General features: G+C 38.1%; 6 protein-coding genes and 2 pseudogenes across 7 annotated transcripts; 3 read left to right on the top strand and 5 right to left on the bottom strand.

Annotated features, from left to right (window-relative positions):
- Positions 1–621: 621 nt before the first annotated feature.
- LOC106424714 (uncharacterized N-acetyltransferase p20-like) lies at positions 622–1,441 on the bottom strand. Its single transcript, XM_013865462.3, has one exon. The coding sequence runs from the start codon at positions 1,423–1,425 to the stop codon at positions 778–780; it is 648 nt and encodes a 215-aa protein (XP_013720916.2). The 5' UTR covers positions 1,426–1,441; the 3' UTR covers positions 622–777.
- Positions 1,442–2,362: 921 nt separating this feature from the next.
- LOC125608771 (protein CDC73 homolog) lies at positions 2,363–4,086 on the top strand. The gene is made up of 3 exons (XM_048779248.1): positions 2,363–3,604; positions 3,703–3,785; positions 3,877–4,086. The coding sequence occupies exons 1-3, from the start codon at positions 2,545–2,547 to the stop codon at positions 3,967–3,969; spliced, it is 1,236 nt and encodes a 411-aa protein (XP_048635205.1). The 5' UTR covers positions 2,363–2,544; the 3' UTR covers positions 3,970–4,086.
- Positions 4,087–4,660: 574 nt separating this feature from the next.
- On the bottom strand, positions 4,661–6,374 carry LOC106451767 (annotated as a pseudogene). Its single transcript, XR_007339404.1, has 4 exons — positions 6,290–6,374; positions 5,228–5,798; positions 5,097–5,144; positions 4,661–4,992 (listed from the first exon to the last, which is right to left on the bottom strand). The product of XR_007339404.1 is annotated as a non-specific lipid transfer protein GPI-anchored 5-like (transcript).
- A 227-nt stretch (positions 6,375–6,601) lies between these two features.
- Positions 6,602–8,389, top strand: LOC106451770 (annotated as a pseudogene).
- A 54-nt stretch (positions 8,390–8,443) lies between these two features.
- On the bottom strand, positions 8,444–10,318 carry LOC106451769 (proteasome subunit beta type-2-A-like). The gene is made up of 3 exons (XM_013893746.3): positions 10,086–10,318; positions 9,886–10,009; positions 8,444–8,914 (listed from the first exon to the last, which is right to left on the bottom strand). Exons 1-3 carry the CDS (start codon positions 10,241–10,243, stop codon positions 8,582–8,584), a joined length of 615 nt encoding a protein of 204 aa, XP_013749200.1. The 5' UTR covers positions 10,244–10,318; the 3' UTR covers positions 8,444–8,581.
- Positions 10,319–12,192: 1,874 nt separating this feature from the next.
- LOC125608769 (probable rRNA-processing protein EBP2 homolog) lies at positions 12,193–13,728 on the bottom strand. Its single transcript, XM_048779246.1, has 2 exons — positions 13,608–13,728; positions 12,193–13,231 (listed from the first exon to the last, which is right to left on the bottom strand). The coding sequence occupies exon 2, from the start codon at positions 13,229–13,231 to the stop codon at positions 12,347–12,349; it is 885 nt and encodes a 294-aa protein (XP_048635203.1). The 5' UTR covers positions 13,608–13,728; the 3' UTR covers positions 12,193–12,346.
- A 184-nt stretch (positions 13,729–13,912) lies between these two features.
- On the top strand, positions 13,913–14,665 carry LOC125608770 (protein RDM1-like). Its single transcript, XM_048779247.1, has 2 exons — positions 13,913–14,070; positions 14,142–14,665. Exons 1-2 carry the CDS (start codon positions 13,941–13,943, stop codon positions 14,516–14,518), a joined length of 507 nt encoding a protein of 168 aa, XP_048635204.1. The 5' UTR covers positions 13,913–13,940; the 3' UTR covers positions 14,519–14,665.
- LOC106451772 (pentatricopeptide repeat-containing protein At3g22690-like) lies at positions 14,550–17,212 on the bottom strand. Its single transcript, XM_013893748.3, has one exon. It carries the CDS (start codon positions 17,130–17,132, stop codon positions 14,601–14,603), a length of 2,532 nt encoding a protein of 843 aa, XP_013749202.2. The 5' UTR covers positions 17,133–17,212; the 3' UTR covers positions 14,550–14,600.
- Between the last annotated feature and the right edge of the window lie 4,830 nt (positions 17,213–22,042).

The following is a 22,042-nucleotide window of genomic DNA, read 5'->3' as shown; positions in this document are numbered from 1 at the left end:
ACATTGAGTTTAGTTGGATCTTTTGTATCAACATTCGTTCGATTTCTGTCTTTTAGGGCTTTCATTTTTTCTACGGTTATCTTTTTCTTTCTAAAAATAATAGTGACACAAACTTTTAGCAAAGAACTCTGCGTGTAGCGTGCATATCGGTCTAGCTACCTTATATGGTGTTATAAGTTAGTGACTATCTATTGTATGAACTAAAATGTTTTCGGATAATACTTCTAATGACGTTTAAACTACTATGGTTCTTTCAGTCTTTTCGTGGAGGCAATTGAACAAGAAAGACAATGAGGAAGAAACAAAAAGTCACCAACAACAGATCCTTAATTCATTTTTTTCTTGGATATCTAGGATCTTCGACCGGAGAAGCACGAAAATCACAATATAATATGTAATATTAGTTTTATCATAAATATCACCAAGTCTTATAATCTCTAAACTATTTATAGTAACTTTTTAGCTGAGATAACAATACTTGATAGACCCATAATTCATATGACACCACTTTACCAACAAAAAAAACTTATAAGAAGATGGAGAGTTGGAGACAAAAGGCACCACACTCGTTTTTTTTTTGTAACTTAGGCTTTCGTATATTAAAACAGAAGAAGAAAAACGTTTTCAAGTCATTAGGCTTTAGTTACAGGGCCAAACACAATTAAAATAGGAATTCATATATAGTAGTTACGGCACCATCACTCGTTACCGTAAACATTTTTTCAAAACATTTTTTCTTCTCTACCATTTCGGTAAGAGCCTGATATTATAACATTATTACTTCCCTATTTCTCCCATTTCCTCCTTGAGGACCTTAACAAAACTATACAAAAACATATCTCTAATACCTCCTTTGCAAAAACCATACTTTTTAAGCAAACCCTCCTTTTCAAACCCAGCTTTCTCCAAAACTTTCCGAGACGCTTCATTCTCCACCTCAACCACCGCTTGTAGCCTCACCACGTCCGGAAAAATCTCAAAAGCTTGTTCCACGGCCATCCTCACCGCCGCCGTGGCTATCCCCCGTCCCCAAAACTGTCTAGAGACGGCGTATCCAAGGTCAGCTCGGCACCTACCATCGCCAGTATCAGGCCTGACGGAGACGCAACCTATCGAACGACCGTCTTTGAGAAGACAAATGGAACGGCGCCACGGGTGTGGTATGGCCGTTTGAAGGATGTGTTGTCGGGCTTCTTCCACGGTTTTAACGGAGGTCCATCGAAGGTAACGTGTGACGTCATCATCACCGGCCCATTTAAGAACGTCTTCGGCGTCTGAGAGATCAAACGGACGGAGGAAGATACTTGGTGACGTTTCCATGGTTATGGTTATAAAAGCTGTGTAACTTGTATCGCAATTAAATACTCTAAAACGAGCTATACCAGAAAATCTACAGAAATAGTTATATTGGGTTTCAAAGCCCATTAACAATTTGGGCCTATATTTTCATATTTACCTTCGAAATTATTAATTTTTTTTTTTTTTTTTGTCGGGGATTTATTTAGATATTACAATTATGAGAAAGATTTCAAAGACGATTCGATAACCGACAATTCTACCTGCCTTATGAGGATCTACGCCTAACTGCATCATTTGAGCCGTCCTATGAAGATCACGCCTGACCGGATTTATTTGCACCATGTTGAGAAATCCTTGTAAGCCTTTCTTCTGTAATCGCATAATTGTTGAATAAATCGCTTGCTCCGGGAATTGAAACCTGGATTTCCTGTGCAATCTGCAAGAAATTGCATAGTCTGGGATTTGAACCCTAGACCTGGGTGTAGAAACCTTTAAACCATAACCACTAGGCTACGGTGCTTCCACATTAATTTACATTCTTATTATTTTCCTCACGAAGCTTCGGAGTTCGTAGCATAAACCCGAAAAGAATCTTATCGGGCTTACTCTGGGCCTACTAATTTACTTCCTTACACTTTTCTCCTCGCGAAGCTTGAGCATAACCCTAAGATAACTCTCTCTATTGGCTCGGAAAGGATCTCAAAATAAAAAATTTCCAAAATTGTATTTTTTTTACAAAAATTATATTTTTAAATATAAGAAATTTAAAAAATGAAAATTTAATTTTGGTTTTTCAAAATCTAAATATCCGAACCCGATCCGAAATAACCGAACGCGAACTAAAAATATCCGAATCCAACCCAAAATATAGAAATACCTGAATGGATTCTACACTTCTATACCAAAATACCCAAAAATCCAAAATACTCGATCCGAACCCGAACAAATACCCGAACGCCCATCTCCTAATCTTAATAAAATTTATAAGTTGCCGTTAAAAAAAAATCTAATGAGCGTAAAAGCCCATTATATTATGGGCCTATCACTCCAAAATTACTAGTTCACCGTCTTCCTCTTCATCTTTTCCTTTTTTCCTCACGAATCTCTCTCCCTGAGCTTCTTCTTAGCATAAACCCTAAGATCGAACTCAGCCTCTCTCTCTATCCCATATTACCGGATCCTCACATCTCAAAATTACTAATTTACTCCTCACGAAGATCGAAATCAGAATCTCTCTCTCTCGCAATGGATCCGTTATCGGTGCTCAAGGACTTCACGACGCGCGGAGACCTGGATAAAATCGAGCGGGTCGGAGCCAATTACCGATTCGGATCGGGTTACTCCTTCCCCTGCGCGACGGAGACGGCGTACAGATCCAAAGGCGGAAGCCTCTACACTCTAGAAGCCTTAGTCCACTACGTGAAGAACCACCACCTCAAACTCGGCGAGTACATGCAATCCACCGTCAAAAACTCCGTCCCCGCCGTAACCTTACCGGATCGGAAGCCTCTCCTCGACTACCTCACCGGGAGAGTAGCCTCCTCCGACTCGATCGACTACCTCCTGCTCCAGCAGCAGAACGCGCAGAGCCAGAAGCAGAACGAAGAGTACAGACCCGATCAAGACAACTCGGCCTTCGTCTCCCGAGAAAACGCAATCGAAGAGGCCGACGGTTACGGCAAATCGTCCGGCGGAGAGGACGTTGATTACATTATGCTGATTCGGTCCAACGAGAGGCCGTTGAAGAGCCGAGACGCGATCCTCGAGTGCAAGAACAGGGACTTCCACAGCGTGCTGGTGAATTCGACCAAGAGGGAAGAGGAGAGGCAGAGGATCGAGTCTCACCAGAGGAAAGACGGTTTGGTCGCGAAGAGTAGGTTGATGGGAGCTGAAGAGAGAGGCATTGTAGGGTTCACCGGCGGCGGGGGAGATGATTCTGGTTATGATGCTAACCCTAAGTCTAAGCTTAGGAAGATTGGGGAAGGTGTGCCGATTATTCTTGTCCCCAGTGCGTTTCAGACGCTGATTACTATTTACAATGTGAAGGAGTTTCTTGAGGATGGGGTTTATATACCGAATGATGTTAAGGCTAAGGAGATGAAAGGGGTGAAGCCGGATTGTATTACGGTTCAGAAGAAGTTTAGTAGAGATAGGGAGAGGGTTGTGACTGCTTATGAGGTTAGGGATAAGCCTTCTGCTTTGAAGCCTGATGACTGGGACCGTGTTGTTGCGGTTTTTGTGTTGGGGAAGGATTGGCAGTTCAAGGATTGGCCTTTCAAGGACCATGTTGAGATTTTCAATAAGAGTAAGTGATAATGATTCTAAAGTTCATATCTTTATGGTTTTCTTGGGATTGAAATTTGAATGACTTGAGGTTTTAATGGTTGTTTCTTTTGTTTACAGTAATTGGGTTCTTCTTACGGTTTGAAGATGATAGTATTGAATCAGCCAAGACGGTGAAGCAGTGGAATGTGAAGATTATCTCGGTGAGAAATTTTTAAAGCTTTATCTGCTTTTATGTTGATTCTGGTATTGAGATATGATTTACTGAATGGAGGAACTCCTGTGTGTTTTCAGATTAGTAAGAACAAGAGGCATCAAGACCGGGCAGCAGCATTAGAAGTCTGGGAAAAACTTGAGGAGTTTGTTCGGTCTCGGTCACATTCTTAGCATCTAGCAGCTGTAGAAAGCCACTTTATGTATCAATTTTCATTCTTGTTTCTGATTATTTTTATACCTTCTGTAACATTAGCAAGATAAACATGTTATGCAGTGCAGTTGTTTCCATTACTGGTGAGTTAAATTGTTCGTCGGCTTTGTTTGAAGTTGTCTTGGTCTCTTCTAAAGGTTGATATCTATTAATACATTTTGATGTATTATTATTATCATATTTGTAGAGCCTACAATGCAAAAGGATTTTATAACATTCACAAGATTCAGAGACTTGAAACTTTCTTGTTAAAAAAAGTGGCGTATATGGGCGTAACACAAGCCCTCGTGGTCATATCTTCGTCTCATCTTGTTTGTTACAGGTTGAGGTTCTATGTTTCAAGAATATTAGCCATTGAATGGGTGAGGAAGTTTCTACTTTCCGCTTAGCTTGAGCTGTGAAGACTCCAGCGATATGTGAACGGTATGTAATGTATACAGGGTTCCTATCTACATACTTATTATCTTCTGCTGTTTATTAAAGTCTGTCATACTCTATAGGATGTTCTCTTTCATTTGAACCTGACACAGTTTTTCCTTCCGTTTAGGATATCTTGTTTTGTATATGCCATTTCTGGACCTCGAGTTTGAATTTAGAACATTTAGATTTCCAATTTATGTTCATGAAGCTAATGGTCTGTTCTTAAAACTGTGTTCTGAAAAGTAGTGTTTATTATAAAAAGGTAAAGAGATCCAATATCACCCGGAGAGTAGGGACTCACGGAGCACAGAATAAATACATCACACGAAGTCACAAGGAAATGTGAACAAGTAGGGAAAAATAAAGAATGCAATCTGAGTAGTATAAAAGATTCAGGAGAACCGTGGATGGGGAAACTCAGTATTTCAAGAAAATTGCCATGTAGGAAGCAGCGGAAAGGAAGGCAAGAAGAGGATATGAGAACTTAATAGAGCTTCCGTCTGACGATGGTCCTTCCCCTTCTCCTTCTCCTACTGGTACAGTTTTCGATCCATTTCCTGGTCCTAACAAAAACAGTTCCCAACATGGATGCATTAGATAACCGTGAATATATATATATATATATATTGAGATTGGTGTATGTTACGTTCATCTGAAGTAATTTTACCTGAAGAGTTTGGTGAATCTGCAGGAGAGTCAGCAGTAGAACCACCACCTGCAAAAAATTGAACAATACTGCATAAGATTTACATGTTTTGGAACAATCTTAGTAAGGTGCTTAATCTTGAAAGCTCTTACCGTTGTTACAGCGACTGACAGGAGGAGTCTGAACATTACAAGCTCTAGGCAAAGCAAGAGCCTGTGTTTGGTTAACGTTGATCCCGAGCTGAGAGCCACCACCGTTGAGGACTTGACACAAACAATCAGGAGAAGACCTGACAACGTTACCCAGCTGACTGCAGCATTGCTGAGACGGAGAGGTTGTGTTTCCTGTTATGTAGTTGAGACACGGAGACATGCTGATCAAAGCGGATGTGCAAGTCGACTGAGCAAGGACTCTTGTAGAAGACATCACAGCCATAAAAACTGTAAGCACCACTAAACCCATTCCCATTTTCATGCTTTCTTGGGATGTGTTTAGAATCCTTTTTGAGTTTTGTTTTGTTGTATTTGTATTTGTTTGTTTGATTTGTGAAGTCTCTGGAGATTAAATGGAGGATATAAATAAGGGATTGAGGGAGTAGAAAAAATGACAAAAGGTGGCTTAATACCGGTGACCAACTTTCTCCTACTTTTCTAACTGTTTCCGTGAAGTATTTGCGTCTTTTGGGCGGTTTGGACACAAAGTGTTGTTGTGTTGTGAACAGAACTGTTTACATTTGTTTGTTTTATTTTTGAGGTCGGTCGTCTATGTGACGGTTTAGTCATTAGTTACTAGTGGGTTGTTGAACTACTTATTGGTTAAGGTTTTGATTGTTTCGTAGTGTTGTTATTCTTTTCTTTGGATTCACCCTTTTGTTTGACTTGACCAACAGGTGTCGAATAATATCAGTTAGGACATCGTTTTTTATTACCAAGTCCTGTGACGTTCTAACTGAAAATATGTCTCAAAGCTTTGCTTTACATCCAATGGTGAGCCATGTTAATCACATGGTTGCCGTGTTTTTAAACTAAAGGAAAGCTCAAACTATCTACCGTTAAGAATGATACATTACACTACAGTCTAATCATTTTATGATTTATCTAACGCATCCCAAACCTTTTTCATTGTTGACAACATGTGAAATTGTGTTACTTGTGTAAGTCGATATATTAATGGGATTAAGTTAAAATGGAATTTAGGTACCAAAACAGAACAACCATCGAAGAGTAGTTCAACTAATACAATCCAAGACGAGCTATCTACCACGCTCCTTTGTAGTTTGTACAAGTGAAGGCATCCCATTGGCCAATTCATTACCACCAACGACCCTATATTAACGGAAAAGAACATAACTACTTATCAGTAGTTAACCTATACACACTTCCTTCGTTCCCTCCACTTTTGTCTACCTATAAAACATATCTCACAATTGCTTACTTCTTCAGCACAAAATACAAGACAATTCAAACAAAAGAACCCACACACTTTCTTACTTTAAAACAATAGAAGCAAAGCTCGATCGATCAACAATGTCGAAGATTAAGGTTATACTCGTCCTGGCTTTACTCGCAGTGCTAGCTTTTCCGGTTAGCAGCCAGCAACCTGAAGACGTGGTTTTCAAGTCGGTTATGATGAGTGTACATGCATAGTCAAAAAGGGGGAGATTGAAGATGCAGTTTCCTGAGATGATTTGTATCAGTTCGCGAAGTACTACATGAGGTACTACAGGCGTGTGTCATGAAGATGGAGCTTAATGTGAGTTTGGGTTTTGTGATGTCTGTGGACTTGCTGAGCTTGAAAAAGGAAAAAAGATATGTGTTTGAAGACATATGGACGTTTTCCATAAAGCAAAAGGGAGTCTGCTTGAAGATGAAGTTTTCCATTAATGAAAATGGAAAGTTACCTTAAGGGTATTTGGGAGACTTGAAGAGCAAGTTGAAGACGTGGAGAGCAAGTTCGGGTCTGCTATATAAGGTGGGACGTGCCTTATGAGAAAGCCAGACCTCAGAGAAGAGAGAGAGAGGTTTCCTTGGTGTGTGTTACTGCTTGGTGTCGAAGGACATTCTGAAGCATTGTCTGATGGAGTCTGATGTGGACTTAGTTTGGTGGCGTTGGAGTTGGCGCTTTGTGTGGTGGAGTTAGCCATCGTGTATAGCTCGTGTGAGCTTTGTGTGGGCTTGGGTGATCAAGCTTTTGGTGTCACTGGTGTGCGTTGGGTGCTGACGTACTTGGTGAAGTACTTCCGAGAAGTGGAAGATTGAAGCCTAGACTCAGGGGGAGTTTAGCAGAGGCGATTTCATTGAAGAGATCTGTGAAGATTGCAGCTGTAGAAGACAGTGTGCTCCGATGCGTCGGATGGTGATCTATGCATGCGTGCTTGATTCCTAATCTTTGTAGATTGCTACTTAGAAAAGAGTGGTAAACACTAGTGTGTGTTGTATCATATAGCAATTGTAGGTTGCTCCTTGTTCTAAGTCAATGAAATCTGGACGAGGTCCCGGGGATGTAGGAAACGAACCCCGTTAACAAATTTTGTGTGGTTTACTTTCTGCACTTGTTTTTCGTCGCCTCATCTGCACTAACACAACCGCCACTTAGCCAATGTACTCCGTCTATGGTGACTACAGTTGGTCCTTGTATGAGCTTCTTAACCAACAGCACCAGCAACGGAACTTCACCGTCGTCTGATTGTTGTAACTCGCTGAGGTCTTTGACCACCGGAGGAATGGGATGTCTGTCTTATTGTCACCGGCAGTGTTCCTTTTAATATTCCTATTAACCGTACAACGGCCGTCTCTCTTCCCCGTGCTTGTAACATGCCTAGAGTCCCTATTCAATGCAAAGGCAAATGAATACTATAATTCCCCTCTCTACGTTACATTTTTATGTGCCTGATTGAATCCGTCAGTATCTAATTTTATGTTTGGTCTTCTTTTTGAACAGCCAATATTGCTCCAGCTGCTGCTCCTGGTAATTAAGCAATTAATTATATCCTTATCTCAGCTAATCACATAATCAGTTTGCAACAACTAATTATGAGAGTCTGTATTGTTTGTGACAGGACCTGCTGGTACATTTGGCCCGGCGATGTCTCCAGGTCCAGCAACAACTCCAATTGTCCAAGAACCGACCCCAGCAGCTCAGACACCACAGTCCGATGCAACTTAGCCTTTTACACCAACCGTGGACTCTGCGGGTCCTACGGCTGGGACGGAGGAAGCACCAGTCGACCTTCTCTCACTCCTTCATCCGCCTACGCCCTCTCATCTTCGCTTCTCTTCTTTGGCATCAGCCTCGTAGTTCTCAAATTCTATTGATTTCATTGTTCATTTGCTTTTTCAATGTGATTTGATTAATGCGGTGCAGAATTATAAGTTTATATTTGTTCTCGTTTGCTTGATGATTAATGTTGATTCTCAAACTAAATAAAATGTCAAAAACACAAATCTCCCAACAAAAGCAAATGTCACAGCTGAGGAAACATAAATTCTGGAACCAAACACAACAACTCAGACAGCCGCAGTTGTGACGTCCTGTACGGACTGACGCCAGGCGTAATCACGAGCTCCATCTTTGTCAACAATCTTGATCACAAAGTTTGGTGGCGCAACGACCAGTCTTGACCGGATCTCAAGTATGCACTTGTCGACCAGTTCAATGGCTTCTTCCACAGACATATCCTCGCGGTAATGCCTGTCCATGGTGGAGAGGGAGAAGTAAGAGCCGTAACCAAAAGCACCCTTGTCAACTCTGTGAAGGGTTGCAATGTAGTCGATATAGTACAGGGAGGCACCGCTCTCTTCGTCGTAGCCAGCCATCAGGATATTCACAGAATACGGGTTCTGATCAAAGAGAAGCAAAACAAAAACAAAAACAATTGGGTTATCTTAAACTTGTTAACATCAATTGATTAGAGGCCAAACTAAAAAAAAAAGAAAACAGAACCAAAAGCCATATAGCCGTCTTGCGCTTAGCCCTCAGAACTGTACAATTATGAGATATATATATATATATATAGCCTAGAGTATCAGATTTACATAATCAAATCTCGTAAACCAGAGTACCCTTGAAAGAGCACAATCATAGCAAAGCTAGCACATACGAAACTCTGTATTTTAACCCAGTTTCATCTTTTGCACACACACACACACACAAATGCATCAGTAGTCCAGACAATAACAATTTAAGGAAACTTCTTGTAGTGATCAATTGGTTATAGGCGACTATCTACCATGCTTTTGTATGAACATTCAAGAACTGAACAGGGCATGAAGTTGCTAACTTTGAGATAGACACGATCCAATCAAAATAGCAGAAACATACCCATCTTCTCCAATCAGATCTTCGACTTACTAATGAATCAAACCTAACTAAAACAGTTCAAACATACAGTCACTTGAGAACCACAACAAAAACTCAACACTACCAACCAAATAGACCAAGGAACCGAAGAACCTGAGAGAGACGATTAAGCTCAAGAAACAAAGACAGATTGGCTGTAAGCAACCTTAACATTATTATTGTTATCATTATAAGCACAGCATTGCAGAGGATCCACACAACTCTTCACTCAAAAATTGAATCAAATTAAGACAAAATAAACATCTTCCTCAAACAGTTCAAACTTACAGTAATCTCATAACAACAAAACTCGACACTACTCCCACACAGAACAGAACAAGGGAATCAAAATCCAAGAGAGACAGTTGAGAGCTTAAGAAACAAAGATACAATGGCTAATCATCAACTTTAACATTAACACTGCAAAGGACTGCAAAAGGATCCAAAGAAGTATTCGATGTAAATAGCTGACCTTCCTCAAGGCGGTGGCGAGCTCTCCGCGAGTGAAGTTGGCAGCGGCGGCGGTAGTCAAAGGGATGCCGTTGCGGAACTTGTACAGCGACACGTTCTTCTGAACGTACTCCGTGAACTGAACCCTACCAATTTTCGAAAGTATTATACTAATTTAACTTCTAAATCGATAGAGAGAGGGAAAAGGAAGAGGGATTTTACCGATCACCAGGCTCGCCGCTGGCAGCGACGAGCTTGTGGGAGTCAAGGAGCATGATCTTGTCCTCGTTGTTTTTGTGGAGAAGGATACTGTGCACCGCCGATGTATCCGCCGCCACGATGGCGAATCCCTTCCCGACTAGACCGAATACGCACTCCATCTTCTTCTTTGCTTTAAGATCTGTTCGATTCCGATTTTGCTTTTCTCCGGCGTCTTGCCGAACAAGACTTCTTTTAGTATTATTATTATATTGTCTACGGGGAGAATAAGGATGTTTTAGTAAATTCCTATATAGGTTTTCATTATTAGGCCCATCATTCTCTTTATATCCGGCCTTAGCCCACATCTATTTACTTTACTTTTATAACGTCCATTTATTGAAATTAACTTGAATGTAAGTAATTTTCATGAAGTAATACACTTAAGAACTGCGGTACATAATAATGGAAGGAAAATGCTACACCGTCTTCAATTCGTTTTGCCAACAAATCTGCAACTTTATTTGCGCTTCTTCTTGTCCATTGAAATTTAACATCTTGAAACTTAGCCGCCCACCATTGGATCTCTCGTTTCCAATTATAGTATGCAAAGTGAAGTCTCTTTTTACTAATGATATCTATCGCCTTCTGACAATCACTTTCCATAATAACGTTCCTATAACCCAAACTCCAGCAGTGTTGTAACGCCATCAGTATAGCTTGTAGCTCAGATTCCAAAGCATCATTAGTCACCCTCCCCCTTGCTTGAGCCGAACCTTTGTAAGTGCCATTAGCTTCTCTTATAATCCAACCAGCCGAACTTTGATTTAGTAGAGAATTATAAGCTCCATCAGTATTACACTTAACCCACCCAATCCCAGGTCTTTTCCAATGTAGACACTCAGGAGATCGATTGCTCTGTCTTCGACTTGTATGAGTCTCTTCAAACTTACTTTCCAATTGTTTCCATTCTGTTGCATTCTCACGTGCATATCTCAATAAGCTTCTCCAGTGAATTTCCTTTTGCTGGAAAATTAAAATATTTATGCTCTTCCATAACCTCCATAGCAGCTAGAAGGGCAAATCCTGCAGGTGTGACAATCCATTTGATAATGAGCATTGCAAGCATGCATCAATCTTCTCTTCTAGCGTTGAACTCGAGTTGTTGATATATAACCCCACTCAAGATTTGTACTGGTTGCATGAGAAATCGAATTTTGTACCCTTTTCTATGTTTAATCTACCTGATTTCAGGACTCCATATCACAAATTTATTATCTTTGTTATATGGACTTGTTCTGACGAATCAGAAAGGGGGACTGAATTGATTTCTTACCTTTGTAGATGAAGCAACGTTATTATGAATTCCATGGAGATCAATGCCTCACTATATAAACAAAATACTGGCTTGGTCCCATACAACTATATGAAAACTGATTTTTCTTTTTTTTCACATCATCTTGAAAAAGTGCATATCTTGTTGCAATTTTATGTGGAGGAAAATATAGGTTATAAAATTTCCAAGATTCATACAAATAGTAAGGGGAAGAGCGAGTCAGTCAGGCACAGGGTCGAAGGAAATAATAGAGTAATTGTATAATAGAGTTCAATTCTACTCCAATGGTGCTCTGTTTTAGAGTGATGAACAAAAAAAAAAATTACTCTATATTTGGAGTAAACCTATTTTTGTATTCTATTATAAAGTGGAAAATAGAATACCATTAGAATATTTTTACTCCAAACTCTATTTTAAAGTGAAAAATAAAACGGAGTTGAAGATGCTCTGAATGAATTTGTATATACCTTAATGTAATGATATATTAATATTGATAGGTGTGTGGTGCGAATGGTCAAAGTTCAAGAATACCTGTATTAATGAATAAAGGATCCAGGTTCGACAAAAAGACATGAACATGGAATTGTAAGCTGCTTTGCTATTGAAAAGCAAAAACATAATCTATATTGGTGGATTCTTCTAAAAAAAATAGAGAGGGCTTGAGTTTGACTTTAAACCCATGGCATACAACTTCAATAATCATCTTTTAATTAGTTAAAATCATATTTGTTCAATGATGAATTTTCAAAGAAGAAACAACTTGCCACCTCTAGGTTCTTTGAAAACACGTTGAGCTTTAATTAGTACAAAACTTTTAACTTGAAATATATTGGTCCGAAGACCCTTACAAAAATTCAAAGAAACATTCTCTCAAAACATAATCCAAGATGACGAAATAGTTTGTAGTGATGATGAAACTGTAGATGAGTTTAGATGAACCAAAACTTGTTTATCTCTTCTGTCTCTTGTTTCCACCAGCTTTGCCTCCACGAAACCCTCCTTTGAAATCATTAGTCGTCTCTGCAGTGTTCTGCTTACTCAACCCTTTCCTTCCACCATGACCAAACTTGGAGTCCCTAAACTCCCTCTTCTTATTGTTCATCCTCGAAGTAGGCTTCCCTTTACCTCCTGACCGATCACCGGGAGACACACCTGGTCTCTTCTTACCACCTCCTCTCTGGAAACTCTTTCCATTTCCAAACTCAAGATCAAGCTCTCCTGCTCCTTTCTCACTAAACCCACTCTGCTGCCTCTGTTTCCTCCACTTCTTGACAGACTCAATCTCATCCTTCTTCTGCTTAGCGCGCTCCTTCATCTTCTGAGACTGTACTTCCTTGGCCATCTTCTTGTTATCCCTAGCTTTCCTCCTCTCTTCAGCCTCCTCCATCTGTTTCTTCTCGTACAGAAGCTTAGACTTCACCTTCTCCATGTGCGTATCTGACTTCACCATCTCCGCGTAGTAATCAGCCGGCCTTAGGAAAGGCAGTCCCATCTCCTGGAGCTTCTCGAAAGCCTGCCTCGTCCCTTCGAGTGCTTGAGTGTAGAAGGCCATCTCTCTAGCGAGGTCGTCGTTTACATCAACGGCTTGTCCTTGCTCGATCTCAACGGTGAGCTTATGAGTCCAGTCAACATCTTCTGGCCAGCTAATGTCTTGAAGCTTATCAAGAAGCCCATCTCTGTTGTAGACAGCAGTCTTTGTCGGCTCAGCTAGCTTCTCAGTGATCTCGTTTTCTGAATCGGAATCTGACAAAGATCCTGCTTCGGAGTCAGATGCTACGTCTTCATCAATCATGTTCATCTCATCATCTTCCACAAAATCATCTTCAAATGACATCTGCTCCAAATTTGATAAAAACAACAATCAGGTTCAGAATCAGGACAGGAACATAACAACAACAATAAATCAATCAAAGTCAAGCTACTCCACATATTCAGACTCTTAATCAATAAAGGTTCAATCTTTGAACTAGGGTTTTGACATTCAGACTCTTAACCAACTGGTAGAAGCTGAAAACTCAATAAAGGACCAATCTTTGGATTAGGGTTTGTATCTAACAGAAGCAATGCCTCCATAACTGGTTCTGTGACCTTCATTCAATATCTAAGGACGAAAGCTTATAGCTTTATTAACCTATGTGAGGTCTATTTACAGTCTATAACTAAGAAGGTAATACTCTGAGATTGACATCAAGGAGTAGAAGAAAGCTTACAGTTAACAACGAAACGAAGAAGATTGAACAACTTTGCTTGAGAGGGGTTTTAGAGAGAATGAACGACGGCGCGAGAGGAAGAAGAAGAAACAAGTTAAAAAGGGTTAAGGCTTGCTGGTTTACGTCGGGTTAAATCCGGTTTATCGGTTTACTTTAATTCAATTTCAATTTTGGATTTTTGGTTACCTCACGCAACACAACTGACAACAACAAGTGACGTTTTAACTGACACGTGTACAAGTTATCCCTCTTCGTCTTCTTCCCTTAAAAGCCCTAGTTTTAACGGTGCCGTCGTAGTACGTTCTCAGATAATTTCACTTCTCGTCTGGGATCATGCAGAGTGACGTGACAATGAATCCACGAGCATCAGACGACTCTAGCTCCTCTGATGTCGAAGCTGAGATCAGTGACGGCGATGGCTTTTTGCCGATCGATAGACCTCCTACAGTCGCCGAAGACGAAGGTAATGTGATTCAATGTCTCTCTTGTTTCTCCCCTTTTCCACAATCCAAAAAGTTTCAATCTTTGCATCAGTTTCGCTGCTGATGAGAGCAGAGACGTATCAAGGCTACATGAAGGAGCTTCCTCTTCCGACAAGCCGCGGTTCTTTGATCCCGTTCACGAGCTGGGTTGGGTTAGGCATGTCGATCAAGGAGCTTTATGGTCAGCCTTTGCATTACCTCACGAACGTTCTATTACAGCGTTGGGATCAAGCAAGACTGGGTAGTGGTTCTGACGATCAGAGCTTGGATTTGATCATTCATCCTTTGAAAGCTGAAGCTACCATTTGGCTTGTTGAAGAGATTCATCGGCTCACTTCTTCTCATCTTCAGATTGCTGAGCTTTGGGGTTCTGATCCTATGTATCACATGTTGATTGATCCAATCATTCCCAAGTTATCACAATCATAAACACCTTTTTTTGTATCTAAGTCATTCTCTGTTTAAATTTTAGACAATGTATTGTGAATGCTTTTTTTTTTCATCTCTGTAATCACCAGAAGTCATTACAAGAACACTTGCCTTGACTTATGAAATGAAACCTGTTATTGTCTCTTAGAACGATTTCTCTGTTATACACTTTGGATGCTGACTTTGCGAATGAATGACAATCAGAACATACTCTCAGGTTTTTTACTATTCTTATTCTTGTGCCTTTGTTTGTGCTGATGAGACCAAAGGCCATTGCAAGTTTCTCGCTGTGTCGGCTAAGCATGAATCTCTTCTCTTGCTCATCTACATCCATCAGAACACTGCTGAGATCAGGTACATGGCCTAGCTCACGGCTAACTTCATCGAGCATTGCTTCTATTTTCGGCATCTCAGGGTGTGACTCATCCCCTGATGTAAACTCATGAGTCTTGCCTTGAATCTCTATTAAACTAGTTCCCGGTGGTTTGCGTAATCCTTTCTCCTTCATACTCAGCCTCACTTTTGCCACATCGTTCCATCTTCCAGCTGACGCGTAAACATTAGAGAGAAGCACATAACTCCCTGTTCTCTTTGGAGCCAAGACTCGTATCTTCCCAGCTGCATAAGCAGCCATCTCCACGTTGCCCTGAACACGACAAGCGGCTAAAAGAGAGTTCCAAATCACATCGTTTGGCTCCAAAGGCATGGACTTTATAAGTTGCAGAGCTTCCTCCAACAGTCCTGCTCGACCAAGTAGATCAACCATGCATCCATAGTGCACTTCTTCAGGAGAAACTCCGTGAACTTTCTCCATTGACTCGAAGATCTCCTTACCTTGTTGGACCAATCCACCATGGCTACAAGCTGTCAACGCTCCAACAAACACTACCCCATCCGGTTTCAAACCTTGTTCAATCATCTCATCGAAAAGCCCTATGGCCCTCTCAGCGTTTCCTGACATCGCCATTGCTCTTATAGCAGCTGTCCAAGCCGAGACATCTCTGTTAGCCAAACCATCGAATATAGACAGTGCGGTTTCGGGATCGCCACACCTGGAAAACATATCCACTAAAGTGGTACCAAGTTTGACATCAAGCTGAATCTTGTTCTTCTCAACGTAGTAATATATCCATTTTGCAAGATCAAGAGCTCCCAAGTGCCCACAAGCAGATGCAATGCTCATCATCGTCACTCCATCCGCATCAACACCCTCTTCGCTTTGCATAGACCGGAAAACTTCAATCGCTTCCTCGAACATGCCTTCTTGAACCAAACCGCCAATGATCGTGTTCCAAGAAACAATGTTCTTCTCAGGCATGGTGTTGAATGTTTCCCAAGCTGCATCCACATCACCATTCTCAATATATCCAGCGATTATTGAGTTCCACGTGACAACTGTCTTGTTCATCATCCGATCAACGATCTTAACCGCAGTATCTTGCTTCCGACACTTCATGTACATATCAATCAGAGCATTACTTACGTTATCCCAACTTTCAAACCCATTCCTCAGTACATATCCATGACAACTCTTTCCCCGCAGAACGTTCTTCAGTTGTGAACAAGATGAAATCGCACTCAACATTGAGATCCTATCAGGTCTAACACCAGAGTCCATCATTAGACTCAAGACATCTAAAGCCTCCTTCGTTAACCCCTGGCGTACGTAATTCGAGGCCATGGCGTTGCACAAATCCAAATTCCTCGCACCGTATTGCTCAAAAAGCTGCTTTGCTGTATCATTATCATTACATTTCATATACATATCGACCAGAGCACTAACCATAACATCATTCACTTCAACGCCAGAACTGCTGATAAAAGCATGAACCTTTTCGCCTATTTCAAGATCCTCTAGCTTAGCACAAGCGGAGATCACACACACCATCGTGACCGAGTTAGGCCTCACGTCTTCACTTCTCATCATCTCGAAAAACAAATCAACAGCTTCTTCAGCAAAACCACGCCTCGCGTAACCGCAAATCATACTCGTCCAAGAAACTACGTTTCTCTGAGGCATTCCATCGAACACCTTCCGCGCACAAACAAGATCTCCACACTCCGCGTAGAAATGAACCAACGAGTTCTGCACGAACAGATCCTTAGCGTAATCCATCCTAACGATCAACCCATGAATCTGAACCCCGTCACGAATCGTTCTACTTTTGGCACACGCGCTCAATCCAAAGGGGAACGTGTACTTATCCGGAGAGACCCCGTCGATCATCATTCGGAGAAAGAGCAGTAACGCTTCTTCACATAGCCCAGAGGACGCGTACCCACGGATCAAAGAGTTGTACATGTAACGAGACCCGTAGGAGATATCAAACAGCTGTCTCGCAAAGGTTAGGCTTTCGCGAGTGCCCAATTCGCAGCTTCGAGCTACGAGCTTGGTTATGGCGGAGACGTCGTTGTCAAGGCCTTGCTTCGCGAGGGAGTGGTGGAAGAGCTTGAGTTCGTCGATGGTTTTGCACTTCTTTAACGAGGTGATTGGTGATGAGAGGCTATTCGTGGTGGGTTTGGTGCGGTGGGTCTGGTTTGGAAGAAATGGTCTTGAAGTTGAAGTGGCGAAGACCACAGGAGAGAGATGGAGAACAGTACCCAGTATCGCCATTGTTGGCTCTAGTAGATTCAGTGTGGGTCAAAATTCAAACTTTTATCCACTTTTATAATCAAAGCTCTTCAGACACTCAGCACAGGATTAGGGGCTCTATTCAAAAAAAAAAAAATATATATATATATATATTATTTTAACAAAAATCTCTGTTAAATTATTAATTAACTTTTAATAAATAAATATATATATTTAGTTTCAATACATAATTTATTTTAACTAGATTTTTAAAACTTGTAATCAGCTTGTAAACTTAATATTTTTTAGTTTCTTATTATATTTATTCATCATAATAGCACAAAATATATTTATATAAAATTTATACCTAATGTACTTTTTATCTTCTTGTTTTTGTTTTATCTTTTACATTTTATATAGAGAAATATTTTAAGATAGCAATAAAAAAAAATCATTGTCACAAATATAGATTTTAAGGATCAAAATGACCACATTATTTCATTAAATAGAAAAATATACATTTATATTCTTTGGATTAAGTTTTAAAATTTTATAAAATAAAAAATAAATATTAAAAGTTTAAAAATAAAATTTTGAAAAATAGTTTCAAAAAGTATTTCGAATTACAAAAAAAAAATTCAAAAACGAAATTTGTAAAAAAGTTCGGATTTGAAAACATATATTCTCAAAGTATAAAAAAAATATTTTTTTTTTATTTTTTATTTTTTTATTTTTTATTTATATATCTAGAGTATTAAGGTCTTTTTACCTATTAAATAAAATATTTTGTTCATTTTTTTAAGATAAATTTTGTAATAAAAACTTGAAAATGTCTATCTAGTAGAATTTTCCTTTTATATAATTATATAAATATCGGGAAATCGCATTTTAAACCCTAAGAGTGTCATATTCTCGCACTTTAAACACTGAACGTTTTTTACTAACGCTTGAAATCTTGAAAGTGACAGTTTTATCATAACACTAGGTGACATGTACTGTTCATTTTCTTATGATGTGTCGATTTTTCTTTTCTTTTTTTCTTAAAAAAAACACATAGAAAATTCGAAAAAATTTGAAAAAAATAGAAAACATTTGAAAAATTCAAAAAAATATAAAAAATATAAAAATTCGGAAAATATAAAAAATAACATTTCAAAATTAAAAATAAAATAAAATATTTTTAAAATAATTCAATTATAAACCAATAACTATATATAATATAATAACTTGAATGGTGATTCTAGATTCTGGTTTTTGGTTTTTGATTTTTTTTAAAATTTTGATTTATTAATCTTTAATTTATTAAATTTTAAAAATTAATCCAATTATTGGTATTATTTATTAAAATGATATTTATTTTAGTAACTTTAAGTTTGTTTAAAAAGAAATTAAATTATAAGTGAAGTTCTTAAAAATAGTAAATAACTTTGAAATTAAATAAATTACTAATCAAACTTTAGAGAAATTAAAATATATGTTACTTATCTAAGAAATTCCATTCACACCAAAACCTAACATATACAAATCTTGAGGCATACTTCGATATCTCTTAATTATATTTCAAACTAACTTACAATATTATAGTTAAGGTCAAAAACATTTTAAGTGGTTTATAAAAACATATTTAGTTTCGCAAAAAAATTAATAAGGTAAGTATTAATAAATGAAAAATTAAAAAAAAATCAAAAACCAAAAAAAAAAACAGAATCTAGAATCACCATTCAAGTTATTATATTATATATATTTATTGGTTTATAACCGGATTAATTTAAAAAAATTATTTTATTTTATTTTTAATTTCCAAATGTTATTTTTTTGAATTTTCAAGTTTTTTTTTTATTTTTTCGAATTTTCTATGTATTTTATTATTTGTTTAGAAAAAATTGACACGTCATCACAAAATGAACAGTACAAAGATAGTTATAAGTAACCAGCCCAACAAAAAGATAAGCACAAGTCACCTAACAAATAAAATTCTCATACGTGGATTTGATTTACAAAAACAAAAATTATAATCGATTGAAATTCTTCTTCATCCCATATTTTTTGCAATTCACACTATCTATTTTACTTTTTTCTCAGAATTTAGATCCCACGTTTTGATCTACTTTTCCATTATCAAACTGCTTTATTTTTTATATAATCTGCAATCATCACCAAGCTCACTGGCGAACCTAGGTAGAGGATTATGGGTGCACTTGCCCCCATAATCATTTACGTGTCCACTCGAAAGTCATACATCCACACATAATTTGTTTTCTTCTTCTTTGTTCTTCATGTTTCTCTCTCTCTCTCTCTCTCTCTCTCTCTCTCTCTCAAATTTGTTTTCTTCTTCTCTCTCTCTCTCTCTCTCTCTCTCTCTCTCTCAAAATTTGTCTCTTCTTCTCTCTTTCTTCTCTCTCTCTCTCTCTCTCTCTCTCTCTCTCTCCTCTCTCTCTTCTCTCTCTCTCTCTCTCTCTCTCTCTCTCTCTCTCTCTCTCTCTCTCTCTCTCTCTCTCTCTCTCTCTCTCTCTCTCTCTCTCTCTCTCTCTCTCTCTCTCTCTCTCTCTCTCTCTCTCTCTCTCTCTCTCTCTCTCTCTCTCTCTCTCTCTCTCTCAAATTTATGTTTTTATACGACGAACACATAAATCTCTGTCACATAGCTTCAATCACCTCTATATGTACAACCAACAAAACAATCATCATTTTTTTCATAGTCGCCGCCGTATTTGCTCTGTCATCATCTCCGTTATTTTTATCTTTCTTCTTTCTCGAGAAATTGAATCGTTTGATTCTCAAATTTGGGAGAGAGCAATGAGATGGACACAATTATCGGAGTTGATTTTTCCAGGAGTATAGCATCTTCACATTCTTGGTGGGTGACTGAAGGGGAGATTTCTCTGATTGAGAAATCGATGGTGTCTTGTCTGGCAGAAGAGGAGACGCGGCAACTTCCAGATGTGTCTTGTTGTTTTCTACCTCTTTGTTACTATACTATTTTATCATGTTTCATTCCATTTGACGATTAATAAAGAGTGTTTTATTTTGTTTAGAAATATATTTTGTAATTTTATTAATATCTAACTATCATTACATATGTTTGAATCTGTAAAAATCGTACTATGATTTATATTGTATAGTTTAATATTATATAATATGATTTAATATTGCATAATATTGTGTATATTTTTATATTTTGATATTTGGGTGTAGGGTTTAGTGATTATGGTTTATGGTTTACTAATTAGAAGGTGAGGAGTTATGGTTGGAGTCATCATTGACTTCTTTCATGCAATCATATATATTTCATAATTTCACCAGTATGTACTATGCTATTTATTTTGTTCCATTCTATTTGGGTTTATGGTTTATATTTGGGTTTATGGTTCACTGATTAGGGTTTAGGGTTTAGTATTTAGGGTTTGGGGTGGGGTTGAGATAAAGTTTAGTATCTAGATTGTAGGGGTTGAGATAGAGTTGATGTCCTATACTATTTAAAAATTATAAATATGTAGTAGTTTACATTTAGGTTTGGGTTTATTGAAAACTGTTTATTGTTTTGTAATTAAAAGTCAAGGTTGGGTTTAGTATTTAGGAGTTGTGTGTGGGGTTAGAGTTCTATTTTATTTCGGTGATATGGAATACGTTCTTTATTGAAATCTACTCATTTTATATTTGATATATGGGTTTAAAGTTTAGGGTTTAGGGTTTATACTTAGATTTATGATTTATATTTGGGTTCAGAGTTTAGTAATTAGGGCTTAATAATTAAGGTTTAGAGTTTCGTATTTATGAGTTGCGTTGGGGTAGTGTTTAAGGATTGTAGATGTTGTTGCGTCCTCCTATACTATTTCGGCGATGTAGAATAGAACACTGTGTATATATATGTACGTGGTCATTAAATGTGTTACGTGGATGTCTCTTTTCTTTCACATGACATAGTTTTAAGTCACTCCTCACCATATATTATTTGTGATACATCATGTTTACCGGGTAACTTCAAGTGGAAAGGGTATAACCGGCTAATTTTGGGTATAAATGTTAGATTTTTCATTATGTCAAAATTAATGCTATCTACCTAATTTCACTTTTAAATTTGGTTAGATCGCAAATAAGCCCTTTTTTAATTAAGTGGGTGCTGCACGGACGAAAAAAAGGGAGAATCTTCCCAGTAGCCAAATTTTGAATGAAAATTAAGAAAATAGCATTGATTTTGACGTTATTAAGTAACTAGCTTTTGTCTTGTATTTTATTGAGTTATATCCATTTCATTAGCAAGTCTCCGGTGAAAGAAAGAGAGAGTGCATCACGTCGTCATTATGGATAGGAGTGAAGCACTATTATTTCCAGTTCACGTAAATTAGTTACGTCAAACAATTCTTTACTTCGTATAAATAAAAATAAAAAATAAAGAATGTATTCTGCATCACTCAAGTAGTATATGAATATAACCCCTATATACTAAATTTATCTCAACCCCACCTGAATTCCTAAATACTAAACCCTAAACCCTAATCATTAAATCCTAAACCCAAATATAAACCATAAACTCAGATATAAATCGTAAACCCAAACATAAACCATAAACCCATATATAAACCATAAACCCAAATAGAATAGAACAGAATAAATAGCATAATATGTATTAGTGAAATTATGAAATGTCTATTATTCTATGAAATAAGTTAATGGTGACCCCAACCATATCCCCTCACCTTCTAAATACTACCCCTGAACTCTTATCTCTAAACTTTAATCCCACATATAAACCCTAAACCCAAATATCAACTTAAGAAAATTAAAAACTATATTTCTAAACAAAATAGAATACTTTCTATTAATATCGTCAAGTGGAATAGAACATGCTAAAATAGTATTGTCAAATAGAATGAAACATAATAAAACCGTCTAATAGAATGGAACAGTATTGCAACCGTGACTTATAGTAGTTAAAAGTATCTTCCGCAAAACGT

The sequence above is a fragment of the Brassica napus genome, chromosome A5, assembly GCF_020379485.1.
Source record: "Brassica napus cultivar Da-Ae chromosome A5, Da-Ae, whole genome shotgun sequence".
NCBI lineage: Eukaryota > Viridiplantae > Streptophyta > Magnoliopsida > Brassicales > Brassicaceae > Brassica > Brassica napus.
The sequence above is the reverse complement of the archived record's forward strand: the minus strand, read 5'-3'. Positions and strand labels throughout refer to the sequence as shown.

Coding starts and splice junctions, on each gene's coding strand:
- LOC106451772 (XM_013893748.3), bottom strand. CDS start 17,132: ATGGCGATACTGGGTACTGTTCTCCATCTCTCTCCTGTGGTCTTCGCC.
- LOC106451769 (XM_013893746.3), bottom strand. CDS start 10,243: ATGGAGTGCGTATTCGGTCTAGTCGGGAAGGGATTCGCCATCGTGGCG. Junction 10,010..10,085: donor AGCGGCGAGCCTGGTGATCG/GTAAAATCCCTC, acceptor GAAAATTGGTAG/GGTTCAGTTCACGGAGTACG. Junction 8,915..9,885: donor TCGCCACCGCCTTGAGGAAG/GTCAGCTATTTA, acceptor CTCTTTGATCAG/AACCCGTATTCTGTGAATAT.
- LOC125608771 (XM_048779248.1), top strand. CDS start 2,545: ATGGATCCGTTATCGGTGCTCAAGGACTTCACGACGCGCGGAGACCTG. Junction 3,605..3,702: donor TGTTGAGATTTTCAATAAGA/GTAAGTGATAAT, acceptor TTTTGTTTACAG/TAATTGGGTTCTTCTTACGG. Junction 3,786..3,876: donor GGAATGTGAAGATTATCTCG/GTGAGAAATTTT, acceptor GTGTGTTTTCAG/ATTAGTAAGAACAAGAGGCA.
- LOC106424714 (XM_013865462.3), bottom strand. CDS start 1,425: ATGGGCTTTGAAACCCAATATAACTATTTCTGTAGATTTTCTGGTATA.
- LOC125608769 (XM_048779246.1), bottom strand. CDS start 13,231: ATGTCATTTGAAGATGATTTTGTGGAAGATGATGAGATGAACATGATT.
- LOC125608770 (XM_048779247.1), top strand. CDS start 13,941: ATGCAGAGTGACGTGACAATGAATCCACGAGCATCAGACGACTCTAGC. Junction 14,071..14,141: donor TACAGTCGCCGAAGACGAAG/GTAATGTGATTC, acceptor TCTTTGCATCAG/TTTCGCTGCTGATGAGAGCA.